Below are 16,111 nucleotides of genomic sequence, written 5' to 3' on the forward strand. Positions count from 1 at the left end.
CCACAGGGTGCCGGGCGGTGACGTGGTCGAAAAATTGTTTAAACAATTTTTTTAAAACAAATTCACAAAAATAATTTTTTTACTTCGAACAAATTTTTTTTAGATAATTTGGGACATTCTGAGCAATAAATGTCTCCTGTGATTTTTTTCTAAAATTGATTGTTATCGAATTATACGCGATTTATAATTTGAAAAATATAACTTGACAATAATCAATTTTAGAGAAAAACCACAAGAGACCTTTTTTGCTCAGAATAACAGAATAACCAGAAAATAATAAAATATTTTCGTGAATTTGTTTAAAAAAATTGTAACAATTTTTCGACCACAGCACCGCCCGGCACCCTGTGGATATGTTATAAGGACCTCATTTTGAGTAAGTTACTGCAAAAAAATGGAATCGGAATAATTTCACTAACGGGGACGACGGATACATCCTGGACTATAGCGCTAATTGTTAATAATTAAAAATAACAGCTTTGTAATAAAATAATGACAAAGATCTCTTCAGGACCTTGAAGAAGGGGGTTGAAACTTGATTTGGTCACTTTTTTAATTTCATAATAATAATGTTTACTCGAGTTATTCAGCCTTAAAAATGGACATTTTCGCATTTTTCAAATTTTTAATCGCATATAACTCGACAAAAATCAATTTTAGAAAAAAATGACAAGAGACCTTTTTTGCTCAGAATAAGCCAATTTATCTAAAAAAATTTTGATCGAAATGAAAAAAATTATTTTTGTGAATTTGTTTAAAAAAAATTGTTTAAACAATTTTTCGACCACGGCACCGCCCGGCACCCTGTGGATATGTTATAAGGACCACTTTTTGAGTAAGTTTGTGCAAAACAATCGAATCGGAATAATTTCGCTAGCGGGGGCGACGATACTGCCGGGTCTATATTGCATACATTTTATATTAATTACGGTATGCATCCACATAATATAAAGTAATTTGCTTTTTTAATAAATACGTTACGCTATTGTATTATTGACATAAAAAGACCTAAAACAATATACATATTATACATATTAACATAGTACCTATGTGCTATTATTACGTATATTCGGTACACTTATTACGGCTAGCCACCAATGATCGGTTATTAGAATATCCCGGTTATAAGAATATTTTTGCTTGGCACGAAAGCTATTCCAATAAGCGGGTTCGACTGTACAATCTAATAAAAGGCTATGACGACACGTCAAGCTGAAACGCAGTTTGTCCGGAACGATAACTCCTAGCGCCACCTAGGAAAGAGATTTGAACTGCCAACTGAGATTTACATGGACAGATGTATGCTAAAGTTTCAAGAGTGAAAAGAACGTCAAATGTTAGTGTCATGGATACACCATCGCAGGGAAAATTGCTGAATGTGTACACCATGAATGTGTGTGAATGGATTTGCTCCCGTGATACGATAAAATAGGAGGGAATCAAGAACAATTAGAGGAAGACACGATAAATTAGAGGGAAAATGGGTTTACTCCAGTGAACGTGTGTGAATGGGTTTACTCCCTTGAATGTGTGGAAATTGTCCACTCCCATGAATGTGTGTGATGGATTTGCTCCCACGATACGATAAAATAGAGGGAGACACAATAAATAGGAGCGAGTCAAGAACAATTAGAGGGAGACACGATAAAATATTTTCCGGAGACCTAGGATGACGGCGAATAGCTATTTTTAATTCATCCCATAAATGCTCGATAGGACTGAGATCTGGGCTGCATGCGGGCCATTCTAATATTATCAATACAACCTCTATTTAAGATATTTATGTATATGAGTCAATCAGTGTTTTTATTTACAAAAAATTGTGCAGCTCTTACAAGAAAAGAGATATTTGGACAATTCCAAAAACAAAATCTTAGTGATGGCTCCGGGATAACACGAAAGGATTATGAAACAAAATTAGCGCTTCAATTTTTCTACGGAATTTTTTAAAGTTAGGAGAAAATACAACGCTTCCATTCAGCCCCGTATAATGCCATCTAAGCAATTTTTTTTAGTATCGGAATAATAACAAACGATACCAATATAAATATGTAACCTACAAACTGATGAAGAATCTTGAAAATCGGAGTAAAAATAATAAAGTTATAAATTGTCAAACTTGATTAAAAATTTTTAGTGGCGGAATTTTGTACTGGTGAGTGTATAAGTCTTTGGGAAATCAAACAATGCTTTATCATATTATAAATTTAATACAAATTGATAAAACCGTTTAATAAGAAATCTATCTGCAGTTATATAAATTAAGTTTGCATAAACTTAAGTTTGCATAAACTTAAGTTTGCATGAACTTAAGTACGACTTACCTTCACGACCTCCCATAGCGTGGAAATAGAACTCCGAAGGAGTGAGACCGGCAAGATACGAATTTTCTACGAAACCTCTGGATTCAGGACCGTAATCGTCCTTGATGAAGTGCGGCAACGTGCGTTTTCTGAAGCCAAATGGAATACGTTTACCTTCTACGTTCTGTTGACCCACGCAAGCAATAACCTGAAAGGAAATCAAAAATTTGACACTGATTTCTACAGGTCTCCGGAGATCCGGAGAATACCGATCCCCAGGGGGTAATGTATACCTAGTGTGACCAACTAGTCCGAAAAATCCGGGACATGGCCCGAATTACGAAGTGGTGTCCCGGCGTCCCGGGAAAGGCTTCCGGGCGATCCGATTTTTCAACCTTTCGGTAAAATTCTATTTTGAAAGAATTTGTTTGACATGTTTGACAATCATATTTTTGATGGGATTAAGCCACAATAATTGGTTGTAATGTAATTACATTTTTATGATTACATGGAAATCCAACATCAGTTGATTTTCTAATTTTTCCTTTTTTTTGAGAACGATTTGCGGATTGGAAGTCGAAACGTCAAAAACTAACAAACATGTAATTATCATTACAACCAATTGTGGCTTAATCCCATCAAAAACATCATTGTCAACATAAAAATGTTAAATAATAAATAAAATGATGATATTAAAGTTGTATTTAAAAAAATGGCCCGATTTTCATTGAAAAGTCCCGGATTTCAGGTATTTTTGTCAGCTTTGTCCCGAATTCGACTGAATTGGAGTTGGTCACACTATGTATACCGGTCCCCGAGGGTAATGTATATCGGTCCCGGGAGTAATGTATACCGGTCCCCGTGGGTAATATATACCGGTCCCCGTGGGTAATATATACCGGTCCCCGGAGGAATACATATACAAGTCTCTGGTGGTATGTACAAAAGTTTCTGGCAAAATACACCTGAATTATATTTACCTGGGAAATATTAATGTTGGATCCCTTGGATCCCGATACGACCATAGCCTTTAGGTTATTGTATTCAGTCAAAGATTTCTTAGCGGAACCACCAGTTTTGTCACGAGCGTCGTTTAGAATTCTGTTTACTTGATTTTCGAAAGTCTGACGCAACGTATTACCGGGAGTCGGTTCCAGTTCCATGTTGTGGGCTTTCTGGATGACTTCTATTACATCTTCTTTGGCTTTCCTGATGGCTCTCTGAATTTCTGTGTAAGTCTGAGGATCGGCAATGGTGTCTCCAATACCGATGCTGTGACCTATAATCAAAATTAGCCTTATAAATATGTGAAAACGAATACATTATGTAGAACGGCAACACCGCTCATATGTCAGTTTCCTCTGTATATTAGAGGTGCGAAGCAATTTTACGCACTGCTACTTTATAACGCTCTGTCGTTACCGCAACGGCCAACAATGAGTTGAAATGTTTAGTTAAACAAAATGTTGTTTAAGTAAACACTGTCAACACTTATAAGAAAGTTTAAAATACAAAGTTTTGTTGTCACAGATGCGAATATTTTGAAAAAAAAAATAGTAATGTCTAATTTATATCACTTTGGAAACCGATTTGGAGGATTCGAGAAGTACTATTTGATAAATGGTGTGGTTAGCCATGCCCCCCTGAACAAATGATATTTTGTGTTAATTTAATCAAATATAACTCTTTAAAATTGTCTCGCTATAGAGCTACTATTTTAAATGTATAAATAGGCTGTCATTAGGCCCTCTATGTGACAGGTCGACAGCGTTGCCACATTTAATGTAAAGGCCTTGTTTAAGAGGGCCATGGTTTAGCGCATTAGCCGACACAGACGTTGAAAAATATGACCCAGTACACGATTTGACGTAGCTCTACTCTAAGCTTTGTTTTTAAACCAAGAGGAGTAAATTAAAAAGACAGATTCACACCAAAAAAGGTCACTAGAAATCTCACCAAATACATCTTCTTTTTTGGTTGATCATATCGGCCTTCGACGGTAATCCATAAATATATTATACTAATATGTCGCTAAAGAGTTCTAAAAACAGCTGTATTTTATATAAAAGCAGACTGCAAATCTACAAATTAAAGGAATAACGGAGAAAATACAAAAAATCGCTGATATAACTTAATTAACCTATGAAATGCCAACAGTGTCAAAATTTTATAAATGTCATTAGTGTCAAAATTTGATAACAGTGGAGTAAACTTGTCCGAGGTTGAACCAATTACAAACAAATTTTACGGCACGGGAAATTTGAATTACTCCCTCTTGGTTTAAAAATAGACTATAGCAATAGGAGATTTATCTGTGTTAAACTGTATATTTCCATTTTAATAACGGTTGTTTTGTAACACATAGGATCTTTTATTAAATAAAGGATCTTCGGATCCGAATTTCTAATTAATACAGAAACAACCGATCAAAAAAATGTTTTAACGACAAACCGTGAATAAATTAATATATTATTTGATAAAAACACCTTCTACTTACCTTCTAACAACAACCAGTTGTTGATTACAGTTTGAATGTTACCATAAAATCTACCACACACTTCGTGTCCTAATTCCAACATACAAATATGCAGCAGGGAACCTAGAAATAAAATACCGTGAGTTTGTCACTTCTCGCTGATTCCAAAATTTACCAAAGTATATATAAAATACAAAGATATAAGTATTTATGAAAAATCAGAACAAACAAGTCAAAAGAAGATTTATTCAATAAAATAAACAACAATGGTGCCAATTTGTGCATTTCCTTGTGAATTTTTTATCAGAAAAAAACAAATTTTGATGTAAATATTGTTTCCCCAAGCGCTTGCTACGCCCCTTGTCGAACATACCACGCGCTTGATAGAAGAAATAAATAAATCGTGATTTAGCGTTAGTGTTAGAAGACTTTGAATAAATTAAAATAAACATTAAAATATATGTTGATGATGTGAATATTTCATTATTTTTGTAAAAATGAGTTGTTCAGAATCTGATTTTCTCAATATAACAATGTTTGTGTGTGTGTTTGAGCATTATTGGCTTCGGAGTCAATGTCCATTCGCCATCTTACCTTTATGGAATTATTTTGTATTATTTATGCGGAAGCTGTAAAGGAGTGTAACAATGTATAAAATCGACTCACCTGCTGATGTTCCAAGACTCTTCTTACACAATATACCCATGACCAATTCTCCATGTTCTACCATAACTTTCGTATCTCCTGGCGATATCCATTTATAGGGACCGTCGTCCTCGTCGTCTGGATGCGTAGAATGGGTACGTATCATATTTACATTACCAGGAATGATCAGGGAAAATATCTGTTTTCCTGTCCACAACGGTTTGGGTTTGAGGATGGCTGGACGGGGCATTTTACCTAAGGAAATGGATAGAATTATAATTAACAATTGTTTTACATGCTTTAAACACAAGATCACCAAGACACTTAAAGCATAGACAATAGTAAAAATGTACTGGAAGTCTCCTTTCACCTTGGTAGTATGAGTTGCCGTCTAGTTGTATCGATGTTGTGTAACAGCTAGTCAGTTATTTCTCGGTTTTTGTTAAAGGCTATTTAAAGACTTTGAAAAGACTATTAAGACTTTGAAAGGACAATTTCAAAAATTTATGAGTAGCCGACAATGACTGATGATACGAACATTCCAACAGTTCCAAAAAAATTCTGCAAGGACCATTCAACTCATCATCATCAATGGGAAAGACCCAGAGACATTCAAATTCCATTCAGCTATGGAGTCAATCTTGCAGATGATAAAAGACACTTAAACAAAATCGATGAGACTTAGAAGAAATTGTTCAAAAGACCGATGAAAAACTAGAAAATGTTTTTAAAAAGACTGATAAGAAATTCAACGAAACTTGCCGAACGACAGGATAATAATAACTCATGGGGGGAAAAAAGAAAACAGATGCCGATCATCTATGTCAGGGGTGAACAGCGCTAAAAGGGAATCAGTGTACAGTAAAACCGATATATCTACAACCGCGAGGAGAAGAGACGACAGACGTTCATTTATGCGGTGCAAGTGACCTTGAGAGTTTCAGTTAATTCTGTTGTGCTGTAATGAGCTCCCTGATCAATAAAATTCACAGGTCGGAGATATCTCGACTGCTCTACAATACTGCCTATGTGGAACGAGCTCCCAGAATTCACAGCCTGGTGATAATATTTTAAGCGGTCTATGTCACTTCCTACGTGACGATGACTCTTGTCTCAAGGTATTAATAGAAATATCTCGATTACAATAGATTATCGGATACAATAAATTATCTACGGGAAGCCTATATTCAGCAGTGGACTCAAAACAGCTGATGATGATTTCTTTAAACTATAGCACTATTTTTGCATTTCCGATAAAATTAATGATGGAATAAAGTACCGATTTATCTTAGGCAGGCCGCACATCAAAGAAACATGAAACGTGAAACATGAAACAAATAAATTATTGTAAAAAAGTAACCGTTTCATGTGATATGGTAATCGTTGAAACAAAAATAAAATTTGTATAGTCGACAATGGATAGTCACGTGGTCGTTGCTGTCGGCGCCGCCCTTTAATTGCTTTTTAATATCAAAGAAACGTGAAATATAAAACGTGAAACATGAAACAAATAAATTGTGAAGTATGAAACCGTTTCATGTTATATGTATAGTGTAGTAAACAGAGGTTGAACTTCGCAAATAAGTCCGGTTTTATTTTTTTTCCAGTGTATCAAGGTGTGCTTTTAATGAGACTAACTTCTTAAAAGATTTCGCCCCGGAACACCCAATTTCATCACTTTAAAGGGGGTAGTTTGTGGATTTTGCGAAACGTAGCCCTTCCTGTACGTTATTGCAAACAATTCCTTAATAGAAATATTTCCTACAATTTATTCCGTGACAGCATACAGTAGGAAAAATGAAAGAATACCCATGAACGAACATATAAAACACGCTGTATTTTCCTGTCACCGTGTCACAAAGAAAATTGCCCAGTGCAAGTACATGTAATAATTATTGTTACATGTACTTGCGCTGGGCAATAATTATTATTACATGTACTTGCGCTGGGCAATTTTCTTTGTGACGCGGTGACAGGAAAATACAGCGTGTTTTATATGTTCATTCATGGGTATTCTTTCATTTTTCTGACTGTATATCTATCACACACCGTTTAGCGGAGGTGGTGCCCCAAAGTTGATAAGTTTTTAAAAAAGATGTTTAAAAAAAAAATATTTTTCCCTAACCGTAATGGAAATCAAGAAGCAACCCAGCGGCAATTAATCACAAATAAATGTCTGATTTTTTGGTATAGGCTTCATTTAAGGGCAATTGTCCATTTTTTAATTACAGGGTATTAAATTTTAAAAAGCCCCTTTTTATATATACCATCTGAACTGCTTATGCTAGCGTAAAAAAACTTTCAGCGATTACCCATGTACAAGTACTATTTACAAATTTGTATAATTCACCCCCATATTTTCCCCGAAACCACCAAAAAAAAAAGGAAAAGGAATAAACAAAATATGCAAAAATTGAGTCTGGGCCACCACTGCGGCTTTAAGGTGCAAAGAAAGTAAAATATGTATAGGTCATAATATGTAGCAGACAGTGTGTTCTTTTATTTGTCATAAGTATTTTATTAGTAAAATGAATACTTGACGAAAAAAAAACAAAAACTGGAGCCCGGCAAAGTATCTGGCGGGCATAAAAATGGATAGGACCTTATTTGTAGAGCAAATAATGGTCTTTAATTCTGTATAAGCGATGTTTCAAAAAAATATATTGGGACCGTGCAAGTTCGGAAGAGCAACACCTGGTTTCATAGCTTGGCAACATTTTTAGCACTTTTAATTATATTGGCCAACTATATTAGTCCTGATTTCTGGATAATTGTCAAGGCCATAGCCCAAAAAAAGAATAAGAAGAAAAGTAAGAATAAGGTTATGTTATTAAAAGTATGTAGTAAATAAAATTAATTATTAAAATGCAGTATTACAAATAAAATACCTATAATTAATTAAATTCACTTTAATAATTGCATATCATATCAATATTGTGGAGCAATATTAATGCCCGAGTTCATATTGACAGTGAGTATAAAATATGACCATTTCAATTGACAATATGAATTATTTAAGTAATATGCTAAGAAAGTTATAAAATTTCTCCGCTATTCGCACACGATCGTTTCTCGTACCCCCTCCAAGTACTTGCACATAGCGAATAGGTAATGAGAAAATCGTAAAAACATACTCGCCAAACTTATTTTCAGGGATAGGGGTAGTTTCCGCAGGGATGTTGAAATAACCATAAAATATATGTATTTACAAAAGACCCTATTGATGGAGTAGGATTTTTCAATACCCCCTTTAAAGGAACGAAAATGGGTGTTCCGGGGCAAATCTTTTAAGAAACAGTTAGTCTCATAATAAGCACCCCTTGATATACCAGAAAAAAAATTAAACCGGACTTGTGTCGAGTTTGCGAAGTTTAACCTCTGTTTCCTACACTAATATACTAATCAAAGAAACAAAAATAAAATTTGTATAGTAAATAATGGAAAGTGATGATGACGAGGTCGTTGCTGTTGTGGCAATCTTTTATTACTGTCCAAAAATCATAACCATAGTACATACATAATATTAAATTTGGTTGCAAACGAATTAAATAATCATCTTGCTAAATTTCAATCATTTTATAGAATGAGTATTCAAACATTTAAATTGTTTTATTGTGGGTCCTGGTTTAAAAAAAACATATTTTCTTGTTATTGTCTATTCGAGTACCACTCCAGGTTATAATTGTACAATAGGGTGGATCAAAAAATCGAAGTTTCGAAGACTGTTTTGGAATAGTGCGCAAAAGTTGCCAATTAGTATTACAAACCTAATCTTTATTTGCGATTTTTCAAAAAAAATTTATCTTCTGCCCTCTACCGGGGGTTGAAAAATAAAAAAAATAAAAAATACGTACTTATGATTTTAAATGAAAAGTTAAGTAATAAGCACATATTATTATTATAAAAATGAAATTGAAATATATTTTAAATATGTCATTTATTCTTCTACCCACTCCCTACCCTCCCCCTTAATTTTGATTATCTATTGTTTGTAGTCTTTTTTGGGACTCAAATTTTTTCATATCTTTGCGCGAATCAAATTTTGCCTCGATAAAATTGTCTCTTTTTTGTGATTCAAGGACCGATGAAGATGCTTCAGTTATGAGCTTTACGATTCTCTCTACAGATTGGGTGTGACAGGGAAATGTAGCGATGTTAATGATTTTCTCAGGAGATTCGGAAATAATATTTTTCAAATCCTCTTTCAAACCTTGAAGCAACGGAGGGCAAGTTATTTTATTGTTTTGTCAATCAATAAGATCAATATCATCTGCTTCAAAATTAATTTGTGGAATAATAAAAGGTCGGATGTTAGATGAATCATTATTGGCCTTAGTTTTTGCATTGAAAATGCGACGAAGTGCAAGCTCTTTTATATACGGGCGAGTGTCATGCAGCATGCATAGCAGAAGATTTTCCGGATGTACAAAATAGGCATTTCTTTGAATTACAGGGTCTATAAAACTTTTCAAATTTTGCTCTAAGTATCGACTACGCTTAATTGTTTGTAAAACATGCTTTGCACCATTCACACATGATGAATTGCATTTGATCTGAAACCATAAAGGAGCATAAACCGTGACAATAAATTTAGTCAGTTCCTTTAATTCTGATGTTGGTTTTTCAGTACTAACATAAAGACTTATATTGCGATTCGCCAACTTTATAGCCATCGGGAATGACTTAACTTTCCAGGGCTTTGGTTTAATATATCCACAGAACATTCCCCTGTAGAAATTGTGACACAAATTTGAAACAAATATTTCTGATCGGCACTAAAGTCAATTAAATCTACTTCTGGTAACTCACAGTCAATAATGTCATAGTTTACAACCGGCATATTTTCGCAATGCACTATTTGATTTCCTACAGTTTCTGCAAAAGCTCTTGGACTTTCGAGTTTGACCGTCAAGCTTTTGGAAAAGATTCTGTAAAGGCAATCCATTAGCGTGAAGCTGACAGATACATATTTGTAAAGGGCGGCCTAACTTTAATTCTAGTTGAGAAATTATACCATTTTTCTTCCGGTATTTACCACAGTTCCGTCATATCCTTCTACCACTAGTTCTTCTAGATTATACCTATAACTCTCTAAAAAGTTCACAATACTTTGACAAATGCTTAGAGCCGATCCAGAAAGGGGTACTGCGTGACCTAAAAATGTAAAAATGTGGTGCCTGGCTCTTGAACTAATGAAACGTGATCTTCGAGAGCGGTTCTTCTGTGGGGCTTTCCTTCCGTCAAAATTTATGGCATTCAAAGTCTCGGGGGAGTTTTGCATAAAACCTTTTCTTTATTGATCTCTTGCTCTTCTCAGTTTGTTTCTTGAAAGTCCAAAGTCGCAGCACCCTGCACCCGGAAGATGGGACCAATATACTAAACAAACCAGGGCCGCCAGGACCGGGCTGCTGTTAATAATGCCAATAAATTGTTTTGTCGTTTTTTAGAAGCCTGTAGAGGACAGAAAATGAAATTTTATTCAAAAGTCGTAATAATACTTCCTTATTGTTTTTACTAAATGTAAATTTTGGTGGGTATTCCAATTTAATTTGTCAATTTTATTTTTATTTTGTGATTACTCATTTTTTTCGTTTTTCAAAGGCCGGTAGAGGACAGAAGATGTAATTTTATCAAAAAGTTGTAATAACACTTTTTTTATTGTCGTTACTAAAGGAAACTTTTGGTGGGTATTCCAAATCAATGTGTCAATTTTTTTAAAATACTGCGATAATCGATCCACCCTATTGTACAACTCTTCTTTCTGCTCCACCACAGAAACCAATACAATATTAAATTCTTGGTCAGCATTTATTTTACGCACCTAATCAATAATTCAAAACAATGACACTGATATCGAAAAATAGAACACGTCCTATTTCATGAAACACGTTTTAAGAAGATAAAAATGTTTCATGGGCGTGAATCACACTCGTTTTATAGATATGCGGACGTCTATTTGTTTGGCAGTGTTTTATTTCCATGAAACGTGTTTCACGTTTCATGTTTCTTTGGTGTGCGCCTTCGGAAGATAAAAATGTTTCACACGCATGAATCACACTCGTTTCATTGGTATGCGAACTTCTATTTGTTTAGCATTGTTTTATTTTCATGAAACGTGTTTCACGTTTTATGTTTCATGTTTTACGTTTCATGTTTCTTTGGTGTGCGGCTGCCCTTAGGAAGACAGGAGAGGTGTAATGTTTTGCGGCAATGAAAATTGGTTATGAATTGGTTCTTGATAAAGAATTTAGAGTTCGAGAGGATTGGGAGTTCACAGAACATTTTAGGAATATATGATTTAGATTTAGATACAAAAGACTTACCATCCCAAATTGGCAAGAACATCAATATATTCATCATTTGTTCCTTCTCGATGAATACATCCCTTTTTGTCATCTTCCTAACAGCTGTCAACGTATCTTGTACAATACCCATTACGGGTTGGTTAGCTTGCGGAGTAATGATTTGCCTGGGAGTGATGTGGAGGTTTTCGACTTCAGCTCGAGTTTCCATACTTTGGGGCACATGGAGGTTCATTTCGTCGCCGTCAAAATCGGCGTTGTAGGGAGAGGTGCACGAGAGATTCATACGGAACGTCGACCAGGGTAAGACTTTGACTCTGTGGCCCATCATACTCATCTTGTGGAGGGTTGGTTGACGGTTGAAGATTACTAGATCGCCGTCTCTGATGTGTCTTTCTACCCTAAATTAGGAAAGAGATTATTTTATTAATTAGTTATTTAATTGATGGAGTCGACCGGTACTTGATAGAAGTTTATTTTATCTAACAATAAAACACTGAAAACGTTTGTTTTCTATACTTCCACAAAATTTATTACAACTATGTGACTACAGCTGTTTCGGCAGAGTGCCTTTCTCAAGTGATATAGTTTACAATGTGTTAGCCTTTTTAAGTCTTTAACTGAAGAGGTTGAGGAGTGGGGACTGTTTGTTTGGAGTTGGTCATTCAGAATTATATCTGTATTTTTCAATTTATTAATTTCCATAGATTCTAAAAAAGATAGCTTAAGGCCTTTATTTTGAATATGCAGAATTTGAAACTCTTCATTGAAAGAATGATTATGATCTAGAAGGTGAAGTGCGTATGTAGAAGTGTATGTCTTTCTATTGTTGAAAGCCCTTTTGTGTTCTGCTATCCGTTTGTCAAAGGTTCTGCCAATTTGATCGATGTAAATTTTTGGACAGTCACCACAAGTTAGTTTGTACACACCACTCTGTAGTTGCTTTCTCTTTCGGCTTTTATTGTTCTTAATATATTTGCTTAAGTTGTTGTTAGTTCTGAAAGCTGGTGTTATTCCTTTCTTTTTTATGTATCTGGCTATTTTTGTTGTTATCTTGCCAGTATATGTGAGAGAGCAGAAGGTACTGGGTTCTTTCTGTGGTGGTGGATACACTAATTTCAGGGCTTTCTTATGGAGTTTTTAGTTTAAAATATTGTTTATAACGAACAAACAGTTAACTTGTGGTGACTGTCCGAAAACTTACATCAGTCAAACTGGCAGAACCGGATAGCAAAACACAAAAGGGCTTTCAACAATAGAAAAACAGACACTTCTACATACGCACTTCACCTTCTATATCATAATCATTCTTTCAATGAAGAGTTTCAAATTCTGCATATTCAAAATAAAGGCCTTAAGCTATCTTTTTTAGAATCTATGGAAATTAATAAATTGAAAAATACAGATATAATTCTGAATGACCAACTCGAGATAAACATCTCCCCACTCCTCAACCTATTCAGTTAAAGACGTAATAAGGCAAACACATTGTAAACTATATCACTTGAGAAAAGCACTCTGCCGAAACAGCTGTAGTCACATAGTTGTAATAAATTTTGTGGAAGTATAGAAAACAAACCAAACTGGCAACGGTTGGCAATGGATAGGACTGACTGGCGTAATAGACTTGGGAAGGTCGAGGCTCTTTCATAGGGCTGTAGCACCATTGATGATGATAGAAAACAAACGTTTTCAGTGTTTTATTATTAGATAATTAATTATTTCGTTATCCGTTACAAAGAGTGCCCCCCCCCCCCTATAGGCAAAATGATCTTACTCCCCCGATTAAATTTTTTTACGTTCTGTGTGATTAAAAAATAAAGATTCAGTGCAATTTTAATTCTTACCTCCTTTCCTACACGAAAAAATGACGTTTTTGGGGCTAGGGAGAGGGGGTAGAGGGTTATAATTGCATTTAGGGGGCTAAAATTGTGAGAAGCAGGCTAAATCTGTGCTGAGAGGGCTAAAATTGTACTGAGAGGACTAAAATTGTGCTGGGAATGAAGGCATTTTGCCTATATTAACAGGATAGCAATTAAACTTTTAATATGTATTAAAACTGAGAAACTCATTTGCGAACATTTTGGACACTTTGAACAACAAGGAACTTACTTATAACCACACTGCAAATGTAAATCTGACGGTTTTGGGTGGAAACGTAAATCAATCCTCTCTCCATTGTCTCTGATGATATACTTAGCTCCTGGATACTGAGAATTACCTCTCTGTACCAATTCCAACATTCTATAAGTAGAAACAGACCATATATTAATAAATTTAACTGAACTTGGAGCATAGTATTTGTGACTGTAAAATAACTCACAGAATTAGTCACTTACTTGTCAAAATTGAAAGGTGTGACGATTTCTGGAAACGTCATGTTTTGAGCAATACTTCTAGGCACTCCTACTTGGTCGATACGTAAATTGGGATCTGGTGTGATGACAGTACGTGCAGAAAAGTCCACACGCTTTCCCATAAGGTTACCTCGAATCCTTCCTTCTTTACCTTTCAGCCGAGCTTTGATAGCTTTTAGGGGTTTTCCAGATTTTTGCATTGCTCTGGAAATGACATATTTTGTTTAAACAAAAGTTCATTCTGATCAAATAAATAAAACGTGTGGATACTTTTAAATAGACTTGCATGTATGTATTACATTGTGCAATACTTTTTAATTATGATTGTTTATATTGACGGTTAGATACCAAAACCTCTTAAGTCAAAATCTACAACTTTTCAGGAGAACGAAAAGACTTTTCTGCTTAGTACATGCTTTTTTTCTTTCTTTTCTATTGAAAAGTATGTTTTGGCATGTTTCTTTTTTCAATGAAAAGTATGTTTTGGCATGTTTTTTTCAAAGCGTTTATTAAATAAATACTGAGAAAGAAAAAACATGTATGTACTAAGAAGCGAAGCTTTTTTGCTCTCCGGAAATTTGTAGATTATTACGGTATTTAACCTTGATATGCATAATACAAGCTAAAATCAGCCTTTAACGCTGATATATCCTATAAAAAAATATTCCTCTTACCTCGGCATTCCCGGCATATCGTTGTCAACTAAAGTGGCGACGTGAAATTGCAACATCTTAATATTTTCTGTGATTATATGAGCGGCTGCACCTGCAGACTCGTTCTTCTGTAATTCGTTATTCGCCTTGATAATGTCGGCCAATTTGTGAGTGATATCATCCTGATTCCTTGCAGATCCGTGCATAACTACAGCAGGTCGTACTGCTAGGGGAGGAACAGGAAGTACCTAGAGAAATAATTAGTAATAATTATCTGTCATTAATAGAATATACTTATTGATAATGATTAATCAAATGTTACAGAAATGGAAGGATGGGAAATAATCGAAAGAGACGCATTAGGTATGATAAATCAGTAACAGAAGCTAGAATATACTGCTACATTAGCTACCTGTTAATGACCCACTACTAGATAACTCTATTAATGGAACCAAAAATAAACAACACTCGCCTCAATGTCTTTGGAACTAGTTTTTACCTTAAGCTGCGATCGAGAAATTTCGACCAGAAGCAGCTGGTTACTATAGACGCCACCATGTCTTATTAAATTACACCATTTGGAAACTGAATTGATTGACCATTCACCTCATTTGCCAGATTTTTCTCCGTGTGACTATATCCTGTTCCCAAACTCAAAAAATCTCTTGGAAGACGGAACACTATTTTACAACAAACAGTAAAATGAAAGCAGAACCAATAGGAATTTGAGGAAAATTCCTTTTTCAAAAAGATAAAAATTTGGAAAAGTATCTGATCATGTAGATTAAGTGAAAAGAAGACTATGTTGAAACATTAATGACAAAAATAACAAAAGCCGTATGTAGAGGAATAGAAATTACTTTTAAAGTGAGAAAAATCACAAAAACTTCAGTCTAGTCTAGAATAACGAAAAATCACTTTTATCATCTGGGGAGGAAATTTGAGAGTAGATGGGATATAAGAATTAAAAGAGCCTTAGACAAACATAAAATGAGAGTCAGGATTTTGAGTAAACGTTAGAAAATAAAAATAGGAAACTAAAAATCTGGAAAAAATTATATAATACCTAAAAAAAATTTAAAATACAGATATTATTGATGAATATCTAACAAGTACCTACCGTTACTATCATCCAATCTGGTCTAGCAAATTTGGGATCCATACCAAGAATGAAACATTCTTCATCTGTGATATGTTTTAGGATTTCCCAGACACGTTCGGCAGATAGTGCGATTTTCTTTTCTTGTGTGTCTTCATTGACGTGTTTCCATTCTGCTGTTAAATCTAAACCGGCACGTCTAAGAAAGAAAAGTAAGTTGTCAAATGCGTAAAATATCAAAATTATACAGTGTATCACAAATCTTTAATGACATGA

The 16,111-nt window shown here is 34.7% G+C and overlaps 1 protein-coding gene across 1 annotated transcript in view; it reads right to left on the bottom strand.

Moving 5' to 3' along the window:
• Positions 1 to 16,111, bottom strand: part of LOC114349455 (DNA-directed RNA polymerase II subunit RPB1) — a 48,636-nt gene that overhangs the window by 20,218 nt on the left and 12,307 nt on the right. Inside the window, exons 4-12 of the mRNA XM_028299835.2 lie at positions 15,857 to 16,034; positions 14,758 to 14,984; positions 14,066 to 14,287; positions 13,839 to 13,970; positions 11,748 to 12,127; positions 5,446 to 5,679; positions 4,801 to 4,902; positions 3,284 to 3,582; positions 2,325 to 2,511 (exon numbers count right to left, since the gene is read on the bottom strand). Of these exons, the coding sequence (XP_028155636.1) occupies positions 2,325 to 2,511; positions 3,284 to 3,582; positions 4,801 to 4,902; positions 5,446 to 5,679; positions 11,748 to 12,127; positions 13,839 to 13,970; positions 14,066 to 14,287; positions 14,758 to 14,984; positions 15,857 to 16,034 (1,961 nt within the window). The remainder of the gene's footprint in view (positions 1 to 2,324; positions 2,512 to 3,283; positions 3,583 to 4,800; positions 4,903 to 5,445; positions 5,680 to 11,747; positions 12,128 to 13,838; positions 13,971 to 14,065; positions 14,288 to 14,757; positions 14,985 to 15,856; positions 16,035 to 16,111) is intronic.

The sequence above is a fragment of the Diabrotica virgifera genome, chromosome 6 (genome assembly GCF_917563875.1).
Source record: "Diabrotica virgifera virgifera chromosome 6, PGI_DIABVI_V3a".
NCBI classification, from domain to species: domain Eukaryota; kingdom Metazoa; phylum Arthropoda; class Insecta; order Coleoptera; family Chrysomelidae; genus Diabrotica; species Diabrotica virgifera.